The sequence below is a fragment of the Acipenser ruthenus genome, chromosome 9, assembly GCF_902713425.1.
Source record: "Acipenser ruthenus chromosome 9, fAciRut3.2 maternal haplotype, whole genome shotgun sequence".
Classification (NCBI taxonomy): domain Eukaryota; kingdom Metazoa; phylum Chordata; class Actinopteri; order Acipenseriformes; family Acipenseridae; genus Acipenser; species Acipenser ruthenus.
The window spans coordinates 46,024,803-46,051,940 of record NC_081197.1 but is presented as its reverse complement, the minus strand read 5'-3'; the positions used below and the strand labels follow the sequence as shown (position 1 = coordinate 46,051,940).

At 36.8% G+C, this 27,138-nt stretch overlaps 2 protein-coding genes across 2 annotated transcripts; one reads left to right on the top strand and one right to left on the bottom strand.

The window, feature by feature from the left end:
* The first annotated feature begins 99 nt into the window (after positions 1-99).
* On the top strand, positions 100-16,000 carry LOC117405609 (cytochrome b-245 heavy chain-like). The gene is made up of 13 exons (XM_034923666.2): positions 100-190; positions 294-386; positions 802-912; positions 4,727-4,811; positions 5,519-5,664; positions 6,232-6,413; positions 7,059-7,188; positions 7,697-7,789; positions 9,022-9,275; positions 10,225-10,387; positions 11,006-11,152; positions 14,082-14,206; positions 14,916-16,000. Exons 1-13 carry the CDS (start codon positions 146-148, stop codon positions 15,040-15,042), a joined length of 1,701 nt encoding a protein of 566 aa, XP_034779557.1. The 5' UTR covers positions 100-145; the 3' UTR covers positions 15,043-16,000.
* A 4,476-nt stretch (positions 16,001-20,476) lies between these two features.
* Positions 20,477-26,500, bottom strand: LOC117405752 (dynein light chain Tctex-type 3-like). The gene is made up of 5 exons (XM_034009107.3): positions 26,327-26,500; positions 25,605-25,646; positions 25,354-25,477; positions 25,049-25,126; positions 20,477-23,635 (listed from the first exon to the last, which is right to left on the bottom strand). Exons 1-5 carry the CDS (start codon positions 26,351-26,353, stop codon positions 23,559-23,561), a joined length of 348 nt encoding a protein of 115 aa, XP_033864998.1. The 5' UTR covers positions 26,354-26,500; the 3' UTR covers positions 20,477-23,558.
* Between the last annotated feature and the right edge of the window lie 638 nt (positions 26,501-27,138).

The window sequence follows — 27,138 nt, the reverse complement described above, 5'->3', positions numbered from 1 at the left end:
GCATGAAGGAGAGGAATGCGCAAACACACTTGTATGAATGTAAGGGAAGGGGATTACACCATGACTATCTTTTTCACTTCCTTGTGAGGCAGTTATATCGCCAGCTGCAGTGCTGATCACCAGAATCAGTTTATTTCCTTTCAGCATGGGCAACTGGGTGGTGAACGAGGGACTTTCCATCTTAGTCATTGTAAGTATTAGTAAAATTAATGTTTATAATTATTGTTATTTTTTATCATGGTTTTAAAGTATGGACATGTTAACAATACACATGCACATCTCTTTTGTTTCAGTTGGTATGGCTTGGGATCAATATATTCCTCTTCGTGTATTATTATATAGTCTACCTAGATGAACGCTTCTACTACACAAGGGTCCTGATTGGGGTAAGTACGGTTTTGTATATATTTCTTATTGCTTATTCTGTTATTCATCAAACTTCAAACCAAGTAGCAGCCTGTCTGTGTGACAACGAAGCGGGTTTTCCAGTTGAGGTGAAGATGAAATCCTTTTGGAGCAATATTCTTAAATGCTAGTAAATCAAAGCCAAATTTGGAACCATATTATGTGTAACAATTCTGTATTTTTTGTGTTAGAATTTAAATGAACTAATGCCGTTTTAGAATTTAAAGAAACAAAATATATTTTCAAGGAAAAAAGTGTTTGATTCCGGTATACCAGAAATACTACACTTAAATAATTAGGTACAGTACTGTATTTACTTCATGTGCAGTAATTCAAAGTCCAACTATTTTAATATTTTTATTGCTAAATAAATGCTGCTTTATTGTACCTTTCTAGGATGCCTTATCCTGGGCACGGGCTCCTGCAGCCTGTCTGAATTTCAACTGCATGCTCATCCTTCTACCAGTCTGCAGAAATCTACTGTCCTTCCTCAGAGGATCTTGTCAAGTAAGAAAGACACTGTGGTTTTTTTCTTTGTTTTTTTCCTTTGTTAAGGTGCTTTTACGTTGGTTCAGAGCTGCTCTACATTTCTAGTTGCCTAGGACTGAATGCAGTATAAACTAGATCAGCCAGAATGTACTGATCATCTATCAAGTTTACTTTTATACTGCTGGCAATACATCTGTAGCTGTGCACTATGTGCCCTGGTATAAAGACACTATGTTACATATGACGATGGCAACTAGAAATAAAGAATGGCTCCTAAACTCAAGTGAAAGCACCTTAGCAAAGGCTTAAACAATATCATAAAAAGGCATACAGTAAAAAAAAAATAAAAAAAAAATCTGACTTGAAGCTACTTACTGCTATATAATATAGGTATTTATCATTGTGGTCTCAGAGCTTCACATTTTGTACAGATTAATAATAGCATGCCTCTGGGGGCACACCTCTTGTTGGGAAGCTAAAGTTCCAGTTCTTGTAAGTTTTAGTTACGTGCTGAAACTACATTATAAGATATGTGATACCTGTAGTATCACTGGTGTTGATTCTGCCCCCTTGATTGTATTCTTTAATGTTGGAATAGGCAGATGTTTAATAGATGCTGCAAGAGAAAAACAATTTTTTTCTCCCATCGTGCACTGCAGTTCAAACTCACTCCCATTGTCCAATCAGAATATGTAATCTGCATGAGTCATCAGCACAATAACAGGAGGACCAGGAATAATGTTAATACAGCTAATGAATGTAAATAAAATGAATCTGAAAGCATGTGTTCAATGTTCTTTGTTTCCAGTCATAGTTGTTTAAATGTAACAGTGTTGCACATTAGCTAAATCTTTCTAAACTATCATGGGTTGGGTCAAGCCTCTCAGTTTCCTGTTACTGATCAAACTTTCATGTTCCTCTCTATTTTCACCTGTTTTGAAATTCAGACTGCATAACCCAATATGAACATATTTAGATTAAAAAGGAACTGATAGTTCTATTAAAAAAGGAAGGGGTGCGATTTACAGTCAATCATTTCCCTTTTGCCATCAGTGGTTACTGTATCATCTAGTTATGCTGGGTTTTTGTGTATGGAAAGAAAGAAAGAAAGAAAGAAAGAAAGAAAGAAAGAAAGAAAGAAAGAGAAAGAGAACATGTCGAGGAAACAATTTCAGAGTTACTTATAGTGGTAGTTTTGAAAAAAAAAATACAGGTACTTTTTTATTTTTTTGGAGAAAAGAATTAAGAAAGTGCTATGTAAACATGACAGTATGTATGAGGAAGTTTGAAAGGTCAAGTAATTAAAAAAAAAAGCATATTTGCAATAGAATAATGAAACCACAGGCAATACAACAACAGTATATCTGTGCAAATACAAGTTTTGTGTGTGGTGTTTCAAATGCAAGCAATATGTTTTTTAGGTGTAGTGTACGAGGACTTAAACATTCTGAATTCAAATTTGAAGTCTATTTCAGTATTTGGAATGTTTAAATCCACGATTAAATTTCACTTAAATGCAGATCAGATTTAGAAAGCAAAAGAAAGCTCTGTTTACTTTCTTTTGCTTTTTATTCTCGGATACTTGAATAAATCTAGACATTTTGCTTTTATCGTTGCTCTCTTCTGCGGTAGTCTCTATGGTTGTGGGTATCTAGTTCCCTTTCATATACTATGGCAGCAGTGTGGAGTCGTGGTTAGGGCTCTTGACCGGAGGGTTGTGGATTCAATCCCAGGTGGTGGACACTACTGCTGTACCCTTGAGCAAGGTATTTTACCTAGATTGCTCCAGTAAAAACCCAACTGTATAAATGGGTAATTGTATGTAAAAAAAAAAAAAAGTGATATCTTGTAACAATTGTAAGTCACCCTGGATAAGGGCGTGTGCTAAGAAAATAAATAATAATAATATAGAAATCAAAAGCTGATTGGTTGTGATGGGAGTTTACTTTGAATAAAATGACTCCTTCCACAGGGACTGCTTTCTGGGCTTTGAAATTTAAAGAAATAAATCGGATGGTTTGATAATTCTATTTATAAGCCTAGGTTTACAATGTATTTATAGGCTACCGCATTAATGTTTTTTTTTTGTTTTTTTTTCAAATAGTTTGACCCAATCGAGGCTACCCTGAAGAATAATTCAAGTACTGATACAATTCGGTGCCATATAGTCCAGTATAGTTGAGAGTTGTGAGGTTTACTAATGCTGTAAACGGGTATACTATTTACCATTTACCATTAATTATACATATTTTTTTTTGCAAACTTAAACTGGAAAAAGTTCACGAAAAACAAGACACAATGAGAAGTCCACCGCAGAGTTGCAGAAGTAAAGAAATGTACAAGACCCAATGTATTGCATATTATAAATATTTGTATGCTATTTTCTTAACGGTATAAAAATTCAGTTAAAAAAGATGTAAAACACCAAAAAACAGCATAACGTACCACATTTGATGAACAGACACTTTCCTGCTTTATTAGCGGAAGTTGTTTAAGCATGCGCGAGCAAGCGCAGTGCCCTGCATACCACTTTTTATCACTTACCTGCAAATAACACTACACCGCGGAGCTGAGCTGGGGATGCTGGGGCTGGGTCACTGGAGCATTCTGGAGCAGCTCCACTATTTCCTGCCTCACATTTTAAAAATTCCTTTCTGAATTATTCAGTGCAAACATTTGAATGAACAAAATAAATAAGTATATAAAATAACTAAATGTAAATAGAAAAGTACTTTAATGTACATAATATTTCTGTTGATATAAGGAGTCGTCCACAATTATTAACTAGAATCATGTATTCCGGTATCTGCAGCCATTACTTTCTATGAAACCCAGTGCAGGCATTAAGAGCGGGTCCTCATAATCGCACAGTAAGAGGACAGGGAGTGAAAGATTATAGTCAAATGCAACCCGAAACATAGGATTGAATAATAACATAAAAGCTTGGTGAAGATTGGTACAAAACCAAGGCAGTTATCATGTTCACAGAGTAGTGTGTGACAGGCCATTAAATGAAATGCTTAATGTATATTCTAGTAATGCGTATCATAAGACATGCTAGATACTGTACTTTTATGGAACACTGATTCTATCCATGTAATATATTTATTATACTGCTGGAATGAACGTGGTATTTTCATGTTCAGGTTTGTGTTCAGGATTCAGACATGTATTTGAATATGTGTTAATTTGCAAAGCGTTATCAAAGTCAAACACTATTAGAAGAAGAAGAAGAAGAAGAAGAAGAAGAAGAAGAAGAAGAAGAAGAAGAAGAAGAAGAAGAAGAAGAAGAAGAAGAAGAAGAAGAAGAAGAAGAAGAAGAAGAAGAAGAAGAAGTGTTTGTACAATGAACTCATGTCCAGTATATGTGAATCCTGAGCAGGTCATTGTTGGATCACTGGATTTGGTTCTTGGTCAATGGTACTTTGAGAGGCGATAAAAGAGGCTATTTTCACCTGCTAACAGATTTACTTCAAAGGTAGTAGGAACCAAGTACGTACTGAGGTGGTACATTTTTAAAAAATGTATCCAAATCTGATTAATCGGTTCTACTGCTGTCATGACAAAGTAAAAAAATGAGAATCAGATTGGTATTCGGTGATCTTGACCTGGAGGTCAAAAGTCAAAGGTTTCCCACAATCCTTGTATATGCCTTAATCTACCTGTGTGACAATGACCTCCAAAACCTACTTAGTGTGCGAGTTATAGAGTGTGATAAATGAAAGCATAATTTTTGTATCCGGCCCCATTTTGCATGCTGCATACCTGAGTGGCCATTGACATATCATTGGGGTTTATTGCATAAACTGTTTTTTGTTTGTTTGTTTTTAAGTGCTGCAGTCGGAACATTACAAGACAGCTGGACAGAAACATCACCTTTCACAAACTGGTTGCTTACATGATAGCCTTTCACACTGGTAAAGTTCTTGTCTTTAATTTCTTTAAATTCAACCCCTAGCGCACTGTCTAACTTTATTGTAATAATTTATTGTATTGCTAGTGCACAGTTTTTATCACAAATCACCACAAACCAAATATGTGTTCAGAATGTGTCAGTGCATTAGTTACAGTTGTATTGTTGAGCACTGCTGGTCGCACCCACATATTACTAAAGCCCTAATGTGTTGTAACTGTGCTTCAATGGATAGATAAAAAGAGCCCACAATGTGTATAGTGTTAATCACAAACAAAATTCACTGGCGAGAATTCCAGGAAACATTTATAATAATGTGTGATTCAAATGTAGTAACGACAACTGATATGCTATGAAGATACGAACCTTAAGAGGCCTTTCTTCATTCCCAAACATTTCTTAATGTATGTGCATTTCTGTTAAAAAATTATGTATTCAAGGTATGAATAGTCTATACATTCAATATTAAATGAATTTAATTTACATTTATTTTTCACTAATTACAAGCTTGAAAAGGTTAGAGTTACATGATAAAAACGATCTAAACTAGGTGGTGTATACTCCCAGAATGGTAGGCCATGTAATTTGTGTTATACCAATATAAATACAGCTTAGACCTGGAATCCAGTGCATATTTTAATGTTATGTGATGAGATACTGTATAGGTTTTTTAATAACATGTCTCTAACACAACTATTTTCTTGTCCACAGCTATACACATTATAGCGCATTTATTTAACTTTGAGAGGTTCATGGACGCCCAGTTGGAACAAAATGAAACTATTGCATATGTACTTTCACAGATTGGCAATGGAGATAATATGCTCTATTTGAACCCCATAAGAACAAATGAAACAGTAAGTTTTTTTTTTCCAGCACAAATGTACATTTACAAGGTATAGTTTTACCTGCAAGACCGTGTAACTGAAATCTGTATCAAAGACAGACAGTCAGTAACCACTCAGGAGAACTCCTTGTGCCAGTATGTTTATCTCATGCTAACTCACTTGCAAGCAAAAACTGACACTTTGTGAGCATAGGATAATATCTAGCAGGGCGTAGAGTCAATATTTCTTCTTGTTGATGTCTTTGTATGACTGGTAAAAAAGTCTATAAAAGACTGCATGGTTCATTCCAAAGAAGTGTCACCTCTCAATACCTCTGCCACTGAAATCATTCAAATAGGAATCTTTTATTACAACTCGTAACAGTACATGTCAGTTCTGAAAGGAAGTGGCATTGGGACCCACATCTGCTAAGAGCGATTGAACAGACCCCCACCTGTATGTATAAGACCACTTCTCAATGGAGAACCCTTTTTGAAAGACCCCTTTAGCAATCAGTGAGTGACATACAGATTTTGGCAGTTATAGTTTGATGTTTTCATTGTTATGACGATTAACAATTTGATTTTCCTCTTAAAGAATCCAACATTTGTGGCTTTCACAACCATTGCTGGACTAAGTGGAGTTGCCAGTACTTTAGCTTTAATCTTAATTATTACATCATCCATGGAGGTCATCCGGAGGTCTTACTTTGAGGTCTTCTGGTTTACCCATCATCTCTTTGTCATCTTTTTCATTGGGCTGGTCATTCATGGAGTCGGGTATGTCAATTTAAGTACAGTGTTCCAGAAGCCAGATACCAACCACAGCCACCACTGGGTTGGTATCTGTAATTTTTTTTAATGTACCCAAAAGGTTTAAATGAATAACAATGTATTCATTTCAGGACTTTTCAGATAAGAGCCCTTCTTCAGCTGTCTAAAAAGAAAAGTAAACACTATATAAACTAAATAAACTTGTTTTTTTCTACACAGCTAAAGTCCTGAAATAAGTGATTTTGTAATCATATATATATATAATTGAAATCATCCATTTCATTTTGCTAAGTTACCAAGATTAGGGTAGTCAGTCATAGAGTCAGGGGGAGCAGGTTTCGGGCTATGCTAAGTTGTCGTTCTTGTCTGGGGATCCGTCACCTCACCTCTCTACAGGTGCCCAGTGTACTCAGACACCTGCAGGGCTTACCTTTGTCTTCCAGAGGCCAGTAGCTCCTCAATGTTTACTGTCAAACTCCTGGGTGTAAAGTGGCGATTGGCTCAGAGAAAATCAATTCAATTGGTTGCATTTTCCAATATAGCAGGCTTGAAAGTTCCTCAGTGGTTCATACACTTGAGTTTTGAGGTTCTTCTGTCTGCTTTTCAAATCACTTTCATCTCATATCATTTTGTTTTGTGTTTGGTCCTTAGGGAAATAGTACGTGGCCAGACTGCAAGCAGCGTTCTTACAAACAAACCAAGCAACTGTGCAGCTCAATATAAAGACTGGGGGAACGTCCCTGACTGTCCCATACCCCAGTTCACAGGAAACCCTCCAATGGTATGTACTATTGGTTATTTGTATGTATACTCAAAACAGCCCAATCAGTTTGAGCATTTGTCTTTGTATAAATATATAACAAATAATGTTATCAATAAAACCTTGATAAAGCCATGCAAAGACTGCATATCATTGAGATGACATCACCATTCAATAACATAACACACTTTGCCCACCAGCTAACTCATGCATTATTCTCTCTCTCTCTCTCTCTCTCTCTCTCTCTCTCTCTCTCTCTCTCTCTCTCTCTCTCTATATATATATATATATATATATAGCTGTTCTTATTTAATTATATATTATATACAATGTAGTATATGGTATATAAGATATAACATATAACTGATATCTCGTGTGGGTGTCATACAGCAACCAATGCAATATTCTAACTAAACATTGTAGATGATCTTAATATGATCTAATTTTATACAAACTACTGATCCAATAATAATAAATCATACAAAATAAACTGTAAATGAATTGAATATTTTTTTATTGTTGATTTTAGACATGGAAGTGGGTGATTGGCCCCATGGTTTTGTATGTGTTTGAAAGGCTGGTGAGATTCTGGCGCTCAAAACAGAAAGTCGTCATCACAAAGGTTTGTATTGAACTTTACTTGATCAAAATGAACAGTTTTATTTGGTTTGTTGCTTTAAATGCAGCCAGTTCCACATTCAATTAAGGATTCCAAAGTGCATATTTTTGTTCTGCATAAAACAAAAGTAGTCTGTTGTCATTGAACTCCAATATGCTTTTAAGTGTTCCTGTACATTTAAACATTGATAACAATGTAAATACACTGTAATTGTATATGTGGTATCATAGTAAGTACACAACCACTTGTGTAAATATAGTGTGAATACAACATTTTTGAGGAGGCAAACCTAACATTATCTCAACTCTAAACGCTTTTTGTAATGACTAGGAATAGGTTGAATTTATTGTACGATGAGAAGAAAACTTTTAATGAATAAATCGTCAGAGAATGGAGACATATTGATGGTGTAATCCTGAACATATTTGGAAAGTTTAACAGTTTAAACAAGTTAAACAGAAAATTGGCACACATATCCTGTTTGCAAGACATTTCTTGCCACACAGCAAACATGATAGCGTTGATTTTTTTTTAACTTTTTCTACAGTTCTATATTAACCAAGACATTTTCTTGTGGTTTTAGATAAGACAGTTGCTAGCAGACACACCTTATTATTTAAAAGTTGCCATTTTAACCTCAACCCTATTCAGTCAATTTAGTTCTGGTTTTTCAGCCTTATGTTTTGAAGAGTTAATAATGTACAAGTGTAAACTCCAAGGACTTTATAATTAAAAAAACAAAAACAAAGCAAGATTGTAAAGCAGCATCACTTTTGTGGTAGTCCTGATCTGCACACACACACACAATGAAGATGTATTTATGAATTTATCATGCACATTAGATTACATGTAAACATAAAACATACATAAAACAAATCTGTCATTAAGGTAGTCATAAGACCATGATAAAATGCATAAACAAGTGCTCGCCCAGTTCCAAGTAACTGGTTGATCTCAAAGTGTTACCAAATCAGGTTTTAAAGGATCCTAACGATACAGCATCAACAACATGACAAGGTAACCCATTTCATACCCACTGCCACACTTTCATAGAGGGCTAATACTATAGGCTTGATTGGCAAGACAGCACAAATTATAGAAAATAAGCATGGCACAGACACAGTGTGATGAATCTTTACAGTCTCAGCTGCCCATGGTGGCCCTATACCCAATCGACAGTGTTACAGCCGCTATTTCTGTTTTCTGTTTCTTTATACATTGTTGTTGTATTGTAGGTGGTTACTCATCCTTCCAAAACACTTGAGCTGCAGATGAAGAAGAAGGGGTTCAAGATGGAGGTTGGCCAGTATGTTAACCTTCAGTGCCCCTCCGTCTCCCAGCTGGAGTGGCACCCCTTCACCCTGACGTCTGCCCCGGAAGAAGATCACTTCAGTGTTCACATCCGAATCGTTGGCGACTGGACACAGCAGCTGTTTGAGGCTTGTGGGGGTGAAAAAAAGGAGTTCCAAGAGGCATGGAAACTGCCAAAGTAATCATTTGGTTATGTTATTCTTTAAGGAAGTCTACAGTGTAGCAGGTGCCAAGGCAAAGACAATTGTAACACTACACTATAAAACTAACGGGAAACAACAGAGTTGCAGGAAGGAGCAGTTCAATTATTGTTCTGATTGTTTTTTAAAGTGTTATACTGTTCAAATTATTTCACTGCTCCCTGAAAATGTGCCTTTGTGAGCTTCAAAACAGGGTCTTTGGATGTTATAATATTGTTAGACAGAAGTGTATGTGTTTTGTAGTTTTCAATATTTGAAAAAAAAGTTTCTATGAAAGCTTGTGAGGCTTATAAATTCTGGAATCCTTGTTAGATTTATTTGAAAAATGGTAAGGGGTTCATAATGGCCAGGGAAAAGTTACAGATGAGTTCTTCCCTATAAGCTACAGCTTAGATTTGCATACTATGTGCAGTTGATAAAGGCTGGGACAGAGTGCCCGTCATTGCGATTGAGTTTCTCTGTTATGGAGGGTGATCTTTCCCGCTGTTACTGGACAGGGTTTTGGAAGAGGGGAAGTGGTTCTAGTTTTGCTCAGTGTTGAAAGAGGGAAGTTGGACAAGAACAAAACGTTAATCGATTTCAATAACTAGTATCATGAAGGAACCAAAATTAAAGACACCCACAAAAAACAAAACCTTGCAGATATATTAGCTGATCACAGCATTACTGGAGTTGGAAACTGTAGTGTTTGTGTGGTTCTATTCTGCTAATGATCTCATGCACCATCATTACTTCTTAGTACAGAACCATTGCATTGCCATTGTGGTGTTAGTTATTCTAATGGTACAAGACCATATACAATAATTTTGCCCAGTGGAAAGGAATACAGTCTTATACCGTTTGAGACAGGGTCAGCTGTCCTCCCAACAGACCTGCATGTTACAACCTGCAAATAAACTCACCCTTACTGCCTGTATCCTCTTCCAGAATGGCTGTTGATGGACCCTTTGGTACGGCCAGTGAGGATGTGTTTCGCTATGAAGTGGTCATGCTTGTGGGGGCTGGTATCGGAGTCACTCCATTTGCTTCTGTCCTGAAGTCTGTCTGGTACAGATACTTCAACAACGACACCGGTTTAATACCTAAAAAGGTCTGTTGTGAAAACTAGATTGCTTCATTAAAAAAAATACCATTCTGCATATTTGAAGAACCCCACCTTAGTAAAATTAACTCAATATATTGTACAAATTAGCTGCATTTATTGTATCTGAAAATGTACACATTTACTACACAGTAAACTAGTGGTCATTTTCAGTCCAGGGTTTTGTTCCAATCCAGTCAGTAACTTAATTAATTGACCCTTAGCCAATTCAATTAATTAATTTAGGACATATCTGGAGGACCAGAGCTGGGAACCAGTTCAGTAAACCTTAATGTATAGACATGCACTTGGCAGCACTGATAGTCTCTGTCTTTATATTGCCCCCTGCCATAGTCATACAACCTTTACTGCGCTGCTCCACTCACAGAGATATACACATACTGTAAATACAACATGCATTTCATTCATAACATTGATTCCATGTACTGAAAGCTGCTTTAAGAACACATTGTCTTGATAACAGAGCAGAAGTACATTGCACACAGCAGGTGGGCTGTTCACATAGTGCTCAAATAATCAGTGTTTTACTGTATTTAGAAACCAAACATGCACATGAGAGGGAGTACTAATGTCTACATTTTGTCACGTCTCTGCTGTAAACTGCAGATCTACTTCTACTGGCTGTGCAGAGAGACCAATGCATTTGAGTGGTTTGCTGATCTACTGCAGTCCCTGGAGACTCAGATGCTGGAGAGGGGCAACGCAGACTTCCTAAGCTACAGAATCTATCTGACTGGCTGGGATGAGGCTCAGGTAACAACTTATTCTCACTGTTATATACTTTATAAAAGTTTACCATAATGAAATAAGAAGTGTAATACACCACGGTGAAAGCATTGTAAAGCCCAGAGAGGTATGGTAAAGCATACTAAAAATGATAAATATAATGTATAAACATTGAAAGACTGTATGCTGTATTCCCACACACAAAGCAAGCATTCTGTTTTTAAAAAAAAAAAAAAAAAAAAAAAAAAAATAGCACCCAAAGGCAGCAGTTAAAAGCATCTGTACTCTCAAGGCAGTTTGACGTTCCAGTCTGTGCGTTCTCGTCTGGGTTGGTCACCCATGCGTCAAAAAATAGCTGTGCAGCATTGTTGTGCAGTATGTAAATGTATAAGAAAAGAGAACTAGAGATCGAAGGGGGTTGAAAGCGGACAGATACTATTTCAAGTATTACTAGTTACTAGTTCCTTATTCTTTTGCTCTGTTTCATGTTGTAATTTCATTAACTGTAGGCTGTGGTATTTGAGTGCACGTATAAAGGTTTTGGGGCCTTACCAACCGCAGCATTTAAACTTTGTTCTCTTATTGGGTTTTATTTTAGCTTTCACTGCTAAAATTATTTTATATCATCTACATCTTCAAAACATTCCAGGAAAAGAAAAACGCTATGTGCAACTGAAATTTCTGTCCCCTGAAACTGTAATTTTGAATAGGTACTTTACATTTACTAATTCACAGTTATCATGGCTGCAGGGGTTGGCAGAAATCACATTTGCAAAACCCTTAATCAAAAATTCAGCTTTCCTGATGGTATAAAATAAATGTCTTTATGCTTTTTTTCCCCAACTATGCACAAAGATTGTATGCACACAAACATATCTCAACCCCCTTTTGAAATAACTCTATTATCAGGCCTGTAAAACCTACAAAAAGACTTTACCCTGAGGGACTCGCAGACTCCACACTTATAGTTTAAAAATAAACGCTTTCTCTGGGTTTGCCAAGCACACACATCACACCTGAATGTGTTCCTGTCATGGGTTCTTTTGTCCAGACTTGTGCTTGGTATTGCTATATAACCACAACTTGATGCTTCTTTTCCTTAATCCCCAATCACTTAAAGCTGGGACTCTCCATCCATCGTGAAGTTTCTTTCCTCCACCTGCTTTACAGCTGCATCTCCCTTTCGGGGGTCGATGGCTGCCATCACCCGGCCTTCACTGACCTCTGTCAGCGGTCGTAGATCTCGTCTCATAGGGACGGATCTTTTCATGCTGGAAGGCTAAAGCCTGCGCCACACCCATCCTGCTATTCCCTTTAAAGAAATATTAAAATGCTTAATCATGCTGTCAGCCCACTTACTGAATAATGAAACTACAAGGGTACCACACAGCTTACAAGGATGTAACAGTTTAGTGACAACAAAACAGCGTGCTTTCACAGCATTGCATGGTATTCCCATTTATTGTGAATGTCACATTGTAAAAAACACAAAAAATATATGATGACTTAAAGTAATTGTAGCTAACAAAATACTTTCATAAAATGTCTTCGATATGCACATCCATTCATTATATAGGTCTCAAATGTGCATTTTTGAAAGAGACATGGTGTAGCAAATATGTACAGTAATGTGCACATTTATTAGAACACCCATTTGCTTCTGTAGCTTTGATTTGTTGTGCATATGAAATCAAACCATTGTAACTGATAATCTAGGAATATTGTCAAAATAGACAAATTAGTGATTGTCTAATTTAATTGATGACTTTAATAGGGCAAACATGCAATTAATTTAAAATAGTAAGAGAAATGTTAAAATGCATGAGACTTTTTAGAAGTTGTTTAAGATTTTTCACTTCATTTAACCTTTATTTTACCATATTAAGAAGACTTACAATGACAATCTGGTCAAGAGGCAAACATCACAGCAGCACAAAGCAAATAAATACAACATAGAAATAAATTAATTAATTAACAAGTACATACGCATGCATCAGATAATAGTGAATTCAGATTCCAATTAAAAAACATCCTCTGAAACAAAACTCTGTAGTTTTAATTTGATTTGAAATTTATTCCAGTCATAAACAGCTGCAAACTGAAATGAATTACACCCAAAAACAGTGGACACTCTGGGAAGAACCAACCTAATAAATGGATCTGATCTTAAATTGTAAACTGAAGCACATAACTGTAATAGGTTGCACAGATATAGTGGGGTTTTCCCAGTCAGGGTTAGTGTGCAATGAAGGCTATTCAACCATAATATAAAGATCGCAGTGATGAGTAAGATAAGAAGCACCAGTTATAAATCCTACAGCAGAATGGTATAAAGCATCAACCTTCCCCAAAGCAGCTTTCAAGGTCATTTTGTACATTGACTACATCACCATAATCCAGTATTGGAAGAACAGACATCTGGACTAGAGTATACCTAGCAAAACATGTAAAACATGATTTATTGCGAAACAGAAAAACTATTCTAGATTTAACTTTAGGTTGAACTTTATCAATATGGGTTTTAAAAGACAAAGCACTGTCCAATTAAAGATGCCTAATTAAAGTGCTCTAACATTTTCACATGAGGGCCTATTATTTCTATATCATTGATAGCAGGTGTACACATTTCTTAAAACCAGTTAAAACTCATTTTTAGAGTTAGGGACATTTCAGACTTACAAACAATGTCCATTCCCAAGGTGCTTGTAACTTTGAGATTCTACTGAATATTACAGCACGCTGACTGCCTACAGAGACAGTAGTAGAAGCAGTGTGTGACTTCAAAAACAAAGCTGCTACTGTAGTTTTAGATGGGTGGGGTCATAAATAAGAGGGTGCTTTACTACAGTTTTTTTTTTAGCCAGTTTTTAGACCAGTTTCATTTAGTTTGGGGACAGTTTCCCTCCAGGGTGCTTGAATTTGTCTGTTTAAGCTTTGTTGTTTTTGTTTTTTAAAGGCTGCTCACTTTACTGTCCACCATGAAGAAGAGAATGATCCGATAACAGGACTCAAGCAGAAAACTCTTTACGGCCGACCCAACTGGGAGAACGAATTCAAAACCATTGCAGGCAACCATCCAGGGTAAGCTCATTATAGAAAATGACCAGTCAGAAAGCTGATAAATATACTGTTTTTTTTTTTTTTTTTTCTCATCTCAATACATTTTGCTATCATTTTATTTACCTTAAACATGTTTATATGGTATTCAAGGTAAGTTTCTCTTAGAACTTGTATGCATTATGGTTGTTTAAAATGACCCCGTGTACCTTCTACCTGCCCCAGCCACCTTTTAAAAGCTCAACCTGGTAAATTTGCATTGTAATTTAGAAGTGTACTATGCTTGTACTTTTCATTCACCTACCATGTTTAAGTATTTAAACCTATTAATCTGTGATTTGCCATGCTTTAACTTTTACTATGCTTTACTACACTTTGCTATGCTTTTACAATAATACAGCCCACTAAAGTTTTATCAAGCCCTGCTCAGAGGATACTTGTGATGCTACGTGTGTTCTCCATTTATATAACTGATGCTGGAAGCCTGGGTGGGATGTGAGTTGGCTTCTTTCATTAACTGACCGTAGGCCTAGTTGAATCTGGCTTATCTGAAGGAACAGACTTTATCTCCCATGATGTTTACCTGGTAGAGTCCACCCCAATCAGCAGGCCGGGGTTGACGGATTGCATGGCAGTTTGCCCTTAACTTGTTACAGTTACTGCAATAAAACGAGTATAAGGCAATGGATACATACATGATTCTAGTTTAATTGGCATGTTTTTTTTTCACCAGTGCCAGGATTGGAGTGTTTCTGTGTGGCCCTGAGGTTCTTGCGAAATCCCTGAGCAAGCAGAGCATCAACCACTCGGATGCCGACCCGCGAGGAGTGCACTTCATCTTCAACAAGGAGAACTTCTAACAGCTGCCCGATCAAGGAGGGGGGAGTGGGAGAGTGGGGCCTCTACTTGCTTTGGTTCTTAAATATTCAAGCTGTTCAGCTGTGAGCTGCTGCCTTCAGCAAACATGATGGCACTGAGCAAAATGCTGCTTTGCTTCTACAGATAAAAGTGTGTTTAATCTGTTTCATTGCAAATGGAATGTTAATTATCTGAGAAAGTGTGAAAACTGGTTGAAGGATGCTTTGGCATAGTTTTGGACTGCAACATAATATGGTTTCCAATGTTTAGCTCATTTGGTTTGTCAATGTTTAGTTAATCTAAGTTTAACTTGTGCTTTTATCAGAAGGTTTACTGTTAGGATGCAAAGCTATCACTGTAACCGTACTATTTGTATATGGCCTGCATTGGTAAGCTTGACATAAAAGGCCATGTATGTCTTTTTATTTTATTTTGTAGTGTATTTAAATGTGTGTAGATATAGTTGGGCCTGATGTTGATTTCTATAAATGTACCTAAAAAACTGACCTACAAAACAAGGAACATTTGTTGTTTGAAGTGTTTAAGTTGCAACAGAGTACACTTTAAATGACTGTGTAAATCCACTTTAAAATAAAGCATTTAGACAGCAAGGTCTTGTACATCCAAAATATAAGTTACAGCTAATGTGTTTAGGTGTTTTTTGTAGAGCTCATATTCACCTATCTACTATTAAATACATAGAGTGCCATTTTTTACTGTGCTGCAATAATAAGACATGACTGCTTTATTCTATAAGGGGGGAGGGGGGGGGGGGGATCCTATAATCATACTTTCTGTATTTACACCTGTTTCATATGTTCCCTTTACTCCTTAAATTGCATAACCATTCAACTTTGATATATATCTTGGGCCATTTAACACTGCTATGAGTCAATTGATTTCTGTAATAATGTATTATCATAAAATGCTGCAATCATGTAATAAATAGATTTAAATCTACAGTTTGTTGAATTGGTATATTAAGATGTTAATCTACAGAAATGTACTATTACAGTGTCCCTATGACAATTACGACTGGGCATGGATTTAATTGTATTAATTTAGATTACAAGGAATGGAATACTTTAAGATTAAATAACACCCCACCAAACCTACTCATAAACAATGTATAATCTCTACACATTTTTTTCTGTGTATTTTAATAATTGGTGCTTTGCTGTCTAAAAAAAGCCTGCTGAAATCTGGTATTACAGGCTTGAAAGTAGTTTTAAGGAGTCATTATCCTCACCTTTTCGTCATACTTCAAATTCAGAATTTACCGTCGTGGCAGGGATATGTACACTGCTGTGCAAAAGCCTTAGACACATTCAGGAGCTGAAATATACAATCAACAATTTACTCAAAGCCTCCACTAGTGTTTTCCACTATTATAGCAACTGTTATAATAAGTCAGAATTTTTATATAGCACCTTTCATAGTGGACCACTATCAAAAAGTGCTTTACAAGATACAAGACTAGGGTGTGTGAACTATGCATCAGCTGCAGAGTCACTTACAACTACGTCTCACCCAAAAGACGGAGCACAAGGAGGTTAAGTGACTTGCTCAGGGTCACACAATGAGTGAGTGGCTAAGCTGGGATTTGAATCGGGGACCTCCTGGTTAGAAGCCCATTTCTTTAACCACTGGACCACACAGCCTCCTATGTTATTAATAAAGCTTAGTTTGAGTGAGAAGAAACCAAGCTTGTCATTTAGCAATATTTAATCATTGATCAGAATCTTAAAAAACTGCTGATCACAACTCAAAGCAAACTATACATGAGCAGCTAATATGACGTGTAGTAGCTAATCCATCACATTTACCCAGTGGTTCTCAATGCGGGGGGGGGGGGGGGGGGGGGGGGGGGGGTTACAAGACATGACGTTCTGTAGATGGCGCGGGTTGATTCTATGATAGTATTAAAGCAGGTTGATTCTATGGTAGTATAACCCCCAACCCCACCCCCCACCCCCCCCCAAAAAAAAATATATATATGCAAAATCAAAATGTATAAGACTTTTGCACAATAGTGTATGTTAGTGACAAACTTGTTAGTCTTTCTTTCTGTGGTATGTTGATGGATATTAAAAAATAAATCTTTATACAGTATATTTTTAAAATGGGAGATTACGGTAAGACTTAAAATGCCTTTATTATACAGAGCACAACAAAAGCTTTTGCAGGGTATTTTATATTCGTTATACTTCTAAAGCATTGCTTTATATATGCTGTATATATATATATATATATATATTTTTTTTTTTTTTAAAAAGATGTTATGTACTGTTAATAGGAAAATAAATCATTTTAAATGTTATGCCTACAGTACACAAAACTAATTGCCTTTAGACTGTGGTAAAAGTTTAGCACTATTAACAGTGTTTAATTTTTAATGAACAAAGTCTAGTCATCCTCTCTAGAATGTCCCTGGGCTCCCAGTTATGATTAAACAACAACCCTGAACTAGGACATGTAATAAAGCACTTCAGCGAGATACTACATCAGTTGTGGCCAATACACCAAACACTGCTATCCATTTTGGTGGATCTCAACGGGCTCCACAATCCACCAGTTGACCAACAATTATTAGCGGGATTTAATATAATAGTGTCCAATACGTAATAGCAATAATAAAACAAAACAAACACAACAAAAACGTAACAAATGCTCTATGGTAACTTTTTTAGGCACATGCAGAAACTGTTGGGATATTTTCATCTGTGCTACTGGACGACACAGAAGGCTCTCCCCTTCAGCCGAAACAAAAACTGTTGTATGCTTATATGCTAGTGCTTGTTCTGATTTGTCCCGAGATCCACCGAGCGCTCTTGAGGATCTCTCTGAGTGCCAAGCGAACTGATGGGATGGATAAGAGTTTCAGAGAAGGGACGGAGTTGAGGCGGTAGAAATACTGAATTCCAGAGATGTAGGCTTTAATGGTAGTGGGGGCTAAGTGAAGAGAATCCCTTGCATGGGCGATGGAGGCTAGAATCTGTTGCTCATTGAAGCAGGATGGGATGTATTTGGTTTTGAGTGCAGAAAGTTTTAAATGTTTTCCATCCGGTGGTGTACGATTATTTGGTCACTGGGGCTCAGGTTGTAGCCATGTAGTACCGAGCAGATTGCAAAAGGTTGTAGAGTGTTGTATTTAGTTGAAACGCAGGTGGTGGTGTTGCAGAGTTTGACGAGGGCTGAGGTGGCAGCTGGAGCTGAACGAATATATGAAATCGACTGCTGAGGAAGCTCAGCGCTCTTTGCGCCCAATTCTGGAAACAAGGGCAGAGAGATGAGAGAGATCCTATGTGTTAGTTAATACAGGATCAATCATCGGTTTGCTACCATCATGTCTGCTTGGAATGGAAAAGGTGAACTCACATTAGATTTCATTCTCCTAATAGTGGAACTTAACTCATAATCAAGACAGATTTCCAGTCTCGTACCACGTCTCTCACCATGTATTAATGCTTGTAGTATTTGAGAGGATGTGTAGACATATGACTTGATTGCTGAGGAAGTCAGTCGTCCCATATATTTTGATTAGATGGGGATTAGCATTAGCCTTGACTGCATAAATGGCTGCCATGATCCGAGTATTGGAGGAATGCTGGAGCATTGGAAGCTCTGGAGGAGGGCAGTTGCAGATTTAAACATTGAACTAAAACAACTTTTGCATACTGCAATAGTGAGCGGATCTGAAGAGGGAGCCGAGATTTGCTGTAGTGAGGAGCAATTAACAGTAGAGGGCGGGACCTGCTGAACAGTGCAGAGTTCTGAGGAAGTAAACGATGGAGTGCTGTCAGTAGTGTGCAGTGGCCTGCTGTAGAGAGATCTGCTAAAGCGGAGATCTGTAACAGTGTGTGGTGGACTGCTATCAGTAGTGGGCAGTGGCCTGCTATAGAGAGCAGAGATCTGCTGAAGTGAGTGAAAAGAAACTCATTGTGAGATATGAGCAAATTTAAGCTGAATGAAGGATTGCAGGTTGTTGCACAATTGTCTGCCAACCAGAAATTTGATAGGACGTCGATGTTGGTTGTTAAGTGTTAAGGTGATTTAGATGGAGCCAAATATGAGGCTGCTTTCAGGAGAGATGTAGAATGCATTGCTGTGAGGTTGCTGCAAAACCTATTGATTTGATCAGGAGCAGTCTATGAGTGTATTGTCCATTGCAAGGTAGGAGGCTGCTTTGACTGAAACACTGATAAATCGAAGGACATGGTTTCTGTACTTGACTGGCAGCTCACATCTAATTAAATAATAACCTGATTTGAAAATACATGACTTTCGCAGTGAAAGGACCAGCTAAAATATAGAACTTGTGGTATTATACTGCCATCTGGCCGTTATGAATAGATTAAAATCGTTGGCTTTAGAAAATGCTGCAGGGGAGAATAGATTTGATTATTGTGATCAACAGTCCACGTGATTGGAATGTTTATCCAAAATGCTCTGATGCTGTTTCATGCCAACACCTGAAATCTGGTGATCTTCTATAATGTGGCTGCAAATGACAGTGGATTGTATTTGGACAGAGGAAAGTAAAATGGGCTGTGGATCCACAGAGTCCGCAGGCAAACCACTGAAAACGCAGTTAAGAGATCTAAAATCAGTTTTCTCAGTACATATGAGCTCTGACAGTTCCTCTGTTGGTGTCTTCTTTGTTACTCAATACTTACAGAAATGTGTGAAGAAACAGTTTACCACAATGACCCATGGAAAACTTCCAATCCATTTATTGCAACAGGTCAAGTGAAACATCACATTTTAAAACATTGTTCCCCTTTTTTGTTAAATGCATCTGAAAATAATGTTCTGTGGTCTCACAGCTTAAAAAACCTGTTATACTAAAACAAGGCTAGAAGTGGACATAGCAGTCAATGCTCCGGTTTACTGGTTCCAAAAACAAACTTATTTGGGAGGCATTGGATTTACAAGATGGAGAAAGGAAACTGGAGTATCCACAGAGTTAAATCCTTTACAGTTTACTGTTTTTACTCTGGATTAGATGTGCTCATAATGGTTTCATTCTTTACTACACTTTACTGTATCTGTGATTTAACCAATATGCTTGTATCATGGTACTATTCTAGTACTACAGGCAACAGCCTGCAGCATATTTTAATGTTAAAAACTGGTAATAAGCAACTTATAATAGTAAAAGGCTGATCTTGGCTGAGGGTTGTCTTGGTTGGGAAACTCTGCACTGGCCTTTGCACACCCATAGGCTGAGGAGGAAAACCGTCTGATGCTAGTTAACCCCATCATGCTTCAGCGAACGCTATCGGTCATGCCTCTGACAAGTCCTGGTGGAGACTTCCCAGGCAAGTTCAGTGGGTGTGGTAGACGATTGGCTTGACAGTCATTAGTTTATGTTTTTCCTTTTTTCTTCATACATACATATACAAAATACTTAAAACAGAACTTGATGTACAGCACTTTAAATAAATGTCAGTACCATAGTATATGGTATGATTACCTCCTTTTATTAACAGTGTGACATATATACCATGGAAGCATGAAGAACATTAATACTCAGCTGATCGCACTATTAAAGAGACATTTCATGTTATCCAGTTTTACAGTTTCTTCAATGTAAAAGAGCAAGCTATCACAATCTTAAGCTTTATTAAGGCTGAAGTATATTACATATTTTTGCAGTGTTTAGAAATAAATTCATTAATGCATCACAGGGAAGACAATAATACCACAAACCAGTTTATTTCAACTAAGTGTAAGAATTAACATATCCAGTTATTACAATCTGCAGGTGAAATTATAAATTACTGTAAATTGCAACAAAAAAAAAAAGAAAAGAAAACATGCACAATCAGTTTTGATCATTAAAGGGGGGGGAAAAGTAATCCACTTAGTGTGATTGCTAGTTATCAGTCATTCATATAACATTATTAAAATGGCAGTTACACTATAACTTTCTGTTTTAATTACTCATCAAATCAATTTATTAATATGTTGAGTTGATTAACCAAGACTGCAGAGGTATTTGCAAAGTCATCTCTATTACAGATATTTCTCCCAGGTCTGCTAGAAGAAAGTTCATGGTTCAATATTAAAGCATGTGTATGTGTAAGACAGCCCCCTGCTGTTCACACACATTATTACATGGCTGCATACAACCACCTGCATCGCCTCCAATAAAATAAAGAATTTATTCTCACTTTAAGCAAAACTGATTTCTCTTAAACTGTGAAATAATGTACTTCATACTTATGGACTTATAACATTTAAAAATCACGTTTGTAATATGCAGAACACATTTGCACATCATATAAAAGACTGCACACTGATGTTACTGGAGCTTTTCTTCTCTGATGTTGGGTGGGCTGTGTTGTTTCCTAAACTACATTACCACCATCTTATGGATCATAAACGCACTGCTGCTGGATTGTGTCAGAAACAAAACCAAATAAAAAAAAAGATCTAAGTGGTAGGCAAAATAATTTCTTCGTATGCAATCTTATTTCAGTTACCAAAAAGTAACTGGATAAGGGCGTCTGCTAAGAAATAAATAATATATATATATATATATATATATATATATATATAAAAATAATCCCCTGCAAACTATACTGCAAATATGAAGCCTGTGTAAAAGATGTCAAGCAGCTCCAAAGACTTGGTTTAAAATTGTAAACATTGTACCCAGTCCTGTTAAAATGCAAAGTGCCTTCATCACACCTTTCAGTAGAGTTTGGATATTTGTTTTACTCTACAGATTAGGACCACTGGTTTGTGTTAGGGGGTGGGACATCTTTCCTTGTTTTACCCCTCTCAAAACCAATTCAATCACTTTATAAATACCCCTCTCAAAACCAATTCAATCACTTTATAAATATCTTGGTATCCCTGAATGGATAACTGTCTGCTCTTTAAATACAAGCAAGAGTCTTTTTGCAAATCTACTAACGTTCATGGTTAGATATACAGTTATTTGGCAAATAGGGGATTATCTTGTTATGCTTTTAGTGGAAGCTCTCTTCTTTTTTGAGAATAGCATTTAGGGGGTTGATTACTTCTGATTTGGTAAGTTTACAGGACTGTGATAATTCACATGTAGACCCTTCAACCCATTCCAATCCAGGCCCTTCTACTAACAAGTTGTTAGTTATTTAATCTAGGTCCAATTTACAGCTGTTTGGAACACGGCTCTGGACTGCTCAAATCGATAGGCAAGGACGTGGCTGGAATACATTGAAACAGCCACAAGTGAATACACGTATTGTACACAACCTCCTACTGGGGATTTAAAAAACAATAATCCATCTAATTAGATATAAAACATTTAGAACTGAGCTGAGAGGTGTTTGTGGCTCTGCTGTGTGTTAAAGTAATGCAAAGTTACAAAACATGACTGTTGTCAGAAAAGTATCCCTGATGGCATTACAACATTATATTTATATTTACAGTTAAGCACTAGTGAATACAAATGCATACATTCTTCTATTTGCTCTAAAAATAACAAATCAATCTGCACCGGATGCAATACACAAGGCATGCTCTACTGGGCTATTTACATCCTATGATAAAAAGTTACTAAAATGTAGGTGAATGATATTCATCTTGTGGGTTTATTTCAAATTCTACTTTCCCGGCTGCTAATATTTAAGGATTGGCAATTCAGACACTATCAATCAAGCTCTTGTACTGTAATAAAATTACAGTAGATACAATGTATATAAGGTTTAATAGTCTATACTTTTCAAGAGAAGTGAAAAATTACAATAACATAGCAGTTCTGAAACAGAAAAAAAAACTATATTATACTGAAAATGAACAGGACTGTGAAATCTGAAAGCTGGCACACACAATTTAACAATGTTGTCCTTTGTCATGAAGGGGTATTTGAATTTGCGGTTTCAGGACCTTAATAATAATAATGCTGCTCTTTAATAATTAAATAAGACATTTTTGTAAAGAAAATGGTAATACTTAAATGACTAAGCTTTAGTTTTGTTATTGTACACTACTATCAACTAGCTGATACCATGGAAGTCACTCAGCACCACTTAAGAGACACACACAAGCCTCCCAAAAATAGAGACATTTGGGTTTCTATGCTGAACTTTTAAGACAGTGCCAAGACATCATAAGAAGGAATATCTGGCAAAACCAGCTGCCCCAGAACAAGAGGCGCCTGTGTATAGAGTGCTTTCATCACAGAATATCAATAAATAAATAAAAAAAATGGGAAAAGAGTAATGTAGTAGCTTGGGATTCCAGAACAGTGCATACCTGCATGTTCAATAACAAATCCTTATCAAAAAACATAGCCCCTTAGTTCAACCCTTCCATCCATTTCCTACTAAAGCAGCCATTCAAAGACCCCTCCCTGTAGCTTGGGTGCAAGGTTCTAGAAGAGTGCATACCTGTGTGTTCATTAACAACTCATTCTTAGTCCTTGCGTTATTACACTCATTTAATGTCAAAAACAGCATTAGATCGTCAAGGCTTTGGTGTGTCTCTGTGTGTGAGTGTGTGTTCTTGTCCAGCTTTCAAACAGCTACAGGGTGACAGCAACTGCAAAAACACAGACGACACAATACATGGTCCGATTCTCCCATCTTACTGTGCAGTTTCCTGTTGAAAACATAAACAAATAGGTGTACAAATTATTCCTGTTTACAGAGCATATTATGTTTATTTATTTGGTTTTTAACAACTCAGGATTGTTACTTCCTTGTGTAGGCCGTCTTACCGCTATAGCTAAAACAAACTGAGCTTCTAAGCTTTCCAGCGACACCGCCCCTTTCAGTCTAGCTGCTTCAATGATGACTCAATAGACTCAAATCAAAAGCTAAGCTGTGAACTCTGTCACATGATGAGAGGCTTAACTTCAGGCAGTCATAGTTCCGGCTAGGAGTACCGCATACACACACTACGTCTTTGGAAAGCCCCGAGTCTGTATTTTTAAACAAGCCATGAACCAGTTAGGTGGCTTTTACAGTGCCTGAGTAATATGTGCGTAGCCTTTGGTGCGCTGGCACCCCAAAATGAATGGGGCTGAGTTTTAAGAGTTAAAGCGGAAGTCACCGCTTGCAAAACAACACCAAGATAGACATATGTTTTGTTTTTGTTTTTCTTCAAAACTGTTTACTTATACTGCAGTGTACTGAGTTTCTATAATGCTTAAAGATAGCGGCCGAGAACCACGTACGACAGAATAAAGTCTCACGGCATTAAAATATCTACACTACTTTTTAATTTTTTTTTATTTTAACCAGAACTACTCAGAATGCAGCTCATATTGCTTTCGTCACTGACACCAACTTCTTTAGAGACTGCTGTAGCGTTTCAGGCATTCTAAATTGGATGAAAAATATAGTAGCTTGGTGTCTTAAAATATATCTGCAGGATTTTCCCGCACTGAAAGTTGCAGATATGCGGGAGCAACATGGAAAATGCACGATTCCCCCGATCCTGCGCTGAAATTCAAACCCTGCGGTGTATAGCATTGCATGTTCAATCTTAGCTCTATACACAAAACAGTGGTGATCAGAACCGATGGCAAAAAAAGCCTGAGACAGTGGAATACTACAATGCCAAAAAGTTTGGTGTGGATGTGCTGGACCAGAAGGAAAAAAAAGACAAATTAAAGATGTAAACTTGGACAAGGAGTTACTTCAGCAACACCTACTTATTTTAGTTAATTTTTTTTATTATTATTATTTTATTTTTATTTTTTACACAAGGATAGTCAAAGAAATAATACAATTTACACATTAAATTCCCTGCCACATAGCATTTACATCTCGTATCCCTTTTGATTCCTTTAAATCCCATTAGTAGGTTAAAACTCTGCATAATATGATCTTCAGAAACTCCTGTTGGGCAGAATAGCAGATGAACAGCTGCAAGCATCCCTGAAGCCAGACTGGACCTACTCCTAGCTCCCCAAGCAATGTTATTCTCTGAACAGGCACCCAAGCAGGGTTAATGCAAAGACTATATCCACAAAGTCAATTCCAATTGGAATCAGTAACAATGTCTTACCATCCGTAGTGGTGTCCCAATAACAGGAATTGGCTGTGTGCAGACCAGCCCCACTCTTCTGCATTACAGCACAGTTTACTGCAATTCACACAATATTGCTGATTAATAACGATGCACCAAGATAAATACAGAATTCAGTAAATGGCAAACAATCTTAAACATGTACAATAACACATTCTAATTGGTTTTTGGTTAACCCTGAAGGTATTTCAGCAGAACACAGTGCTGCAACTTCTAACAGAGCGGTTAGTGGTAAGTGTTCTGTTGATTTACACTTATTCCATAAAGTCCCTCAAGGTACTCACCTATGTATTTAAAAGGTTTCCCTTGTTTAACAAGCTGAGTTAGAGAGTGTTCCACGATACTGGCTGTCCACTGGTTTACTTTGTTTTGATTGTAGTCCACCCCACCAAGGATACTTTCAATGCACTGAGAATAAGATGAAGTAAGTTTCAATTTACACAAAATATGTTTCATGGTCAAAAAAATAAATGTTGAACAAATATTAGTCTGCACAGCAAGACACACAAGACCAAATCAAAAACACTGTACATACCTCTTTCACGGAGTTGCTGGCTTCATCTGCATTAAAGGAAACCTTGAGATATAAATAAGGCATCATTTTAGACTTCAGAATTTGTACAGACAACAATCTGCAGGTTTTTTTTTTTTTTTAAACTGTCCTATGTCATATACTTTCATTACAAAAGTCATGCGCACTTTACAAATCCGAAATTGCATCTATTTTGTACAACAGGTTTGCTAGATTATTTAGTAAACGCTAACATATTTGATCAGGAGAGGGGTTTAATGGTTTAAACTCTTCATTTCTAACCAAGAACACAGAGTAGAGGGTTGAATAAACTTAGATCACTAACTTCTTCAACCATTGTCTAACAACTAGTATTAAACGGTTAAGCACAGAAGCATAACTAAACCTGTCTGAGTTAATGTTTGACACCACTAACTAACACAACAGCCTCAGACGAGTCTCCACAGCCACACCCATACGATGGAGCCTGTATATCAACATCACGATCAGTCAGGTATCCAGCGGACTTTTTCTGACTTTACTGTTTCTAAGTAATTTATATAATTTGTAAACCCAACATACTTCAGACGTGTTAATAAAATCAAACCGCGAATATGTTTTCATGTTTTTCTTTTCACAGAGGACATGATAATTAATAGGTTTACTATATTAAGGTATCCTCAGCACCTACTAAATATTGCGTGATAAAACATTACTTTTTAATTTCTAGAAAAGTAGAGTAATACCTCATCGTTAGGTTGGTAGTCCTCCATTGTTACAAAAACGTAATATTTTGTTTCAGATGCAATACCCTCCCTCCAACACTTTCATACAGCAGTCGGGCAGTGTTCCTGTTTAGCTGTCACTCGGGGAACTGTTTGACCAGCAACTGTAAAGCAAGAGGATACATCACGTCACACTAGGATAGATATCCTGCTGTGTCGCCGTCTAGTGTTAGGGTGACTATATTACAGTGGCTGTTGGGAAAGATTGAAGGAATATCAATGTGTATGTTGTTACATCACTATATAGTTAATATAAACCTAGTACTGTGTAAATTTTGATCGTTCAGAGAGAAACAAAATGAAACCTTGACGTCGAGAAATAAAAAGTAGTATAAATAAGTACATTTAATCATTTCAGATTTTCTTATACTCATTTGCCATCTATTATTATTATTATTATTATTATTATTATTATTATTATTATTATTATTATAATTTCTTAGCAGAATAGATTTCATATTTTGTTCATGTATGTTACATTCTGTTACAATGTAAATACAGTGTAATTGCATAGATGGGTCTAGATCAGGAGTGCCCAATCCTTGTCCTGGAGGGCCGATGCCCTCCTGGTTTTTGTTCAAACTGTACACTAAATTGATTAATTGGACCAATTAAGCTTCTAATAAGGGCTTGATTGGTCCAATTAAGTAATTTAGGGCACAGTTGCAACAAAAGCCAGGAGGGACATCGGCCCTCCAGGACCAGGATTGGGCAATCATTCATTCAGTGTTGACATTACTTCATTTGAACGCCAGGGGGAACCAAACCAAAAC

What these genes read in the sequence shown, in the direction of transcription:
- LOC117405609 (XM_034923666.2), top strand. Translation starts at nt 146, where the DNA reads ATGGGCAACTGGGTGGTGAACGAGGGACTTTCCATCTTAGTCATT. An exon ending in CATGATAGCCTTTCACACTG is followed by an intron (nt 4,812 to 5,518) that starts GTAAAGTTCTTG and finishes TCTTGTCCACAG; the next exon opens with CTATACACATTATAGCGCAT. An exon ending in AGAAAGTCGTCATCACAAAG is followed by an intron (nt 7,790 to 9,021) that starts GTTTGTATTGAA and finishes GTTGTATTGTAG; the next exon opens with GTGGTTACTCATCCTTCCAA.
- LOC117405752 (XM_034009107.3), bottom strand. Translation starts at nt 26,353, where the DNA reads ATGGAGGACTACCAACCTAACGATGAG. An exon ending in ACTACCAACCTAACGATGAG is followed by an intron (nt 25,647 to 26,326) that starts GTATTACTCTAC and finishes TTATATCTCAAG; the next exon opens with GTTTCCTTTAATGCAGATGA. An exon ending in GAAACCTTTTAAATACATAG is followed by an intron (nt 25,127 to 25,353) that starts GTGAGTACCTTG and finishes TGTGAATTGCAG; the next exon opens with TAAACTGTGCTGTAATGCAG.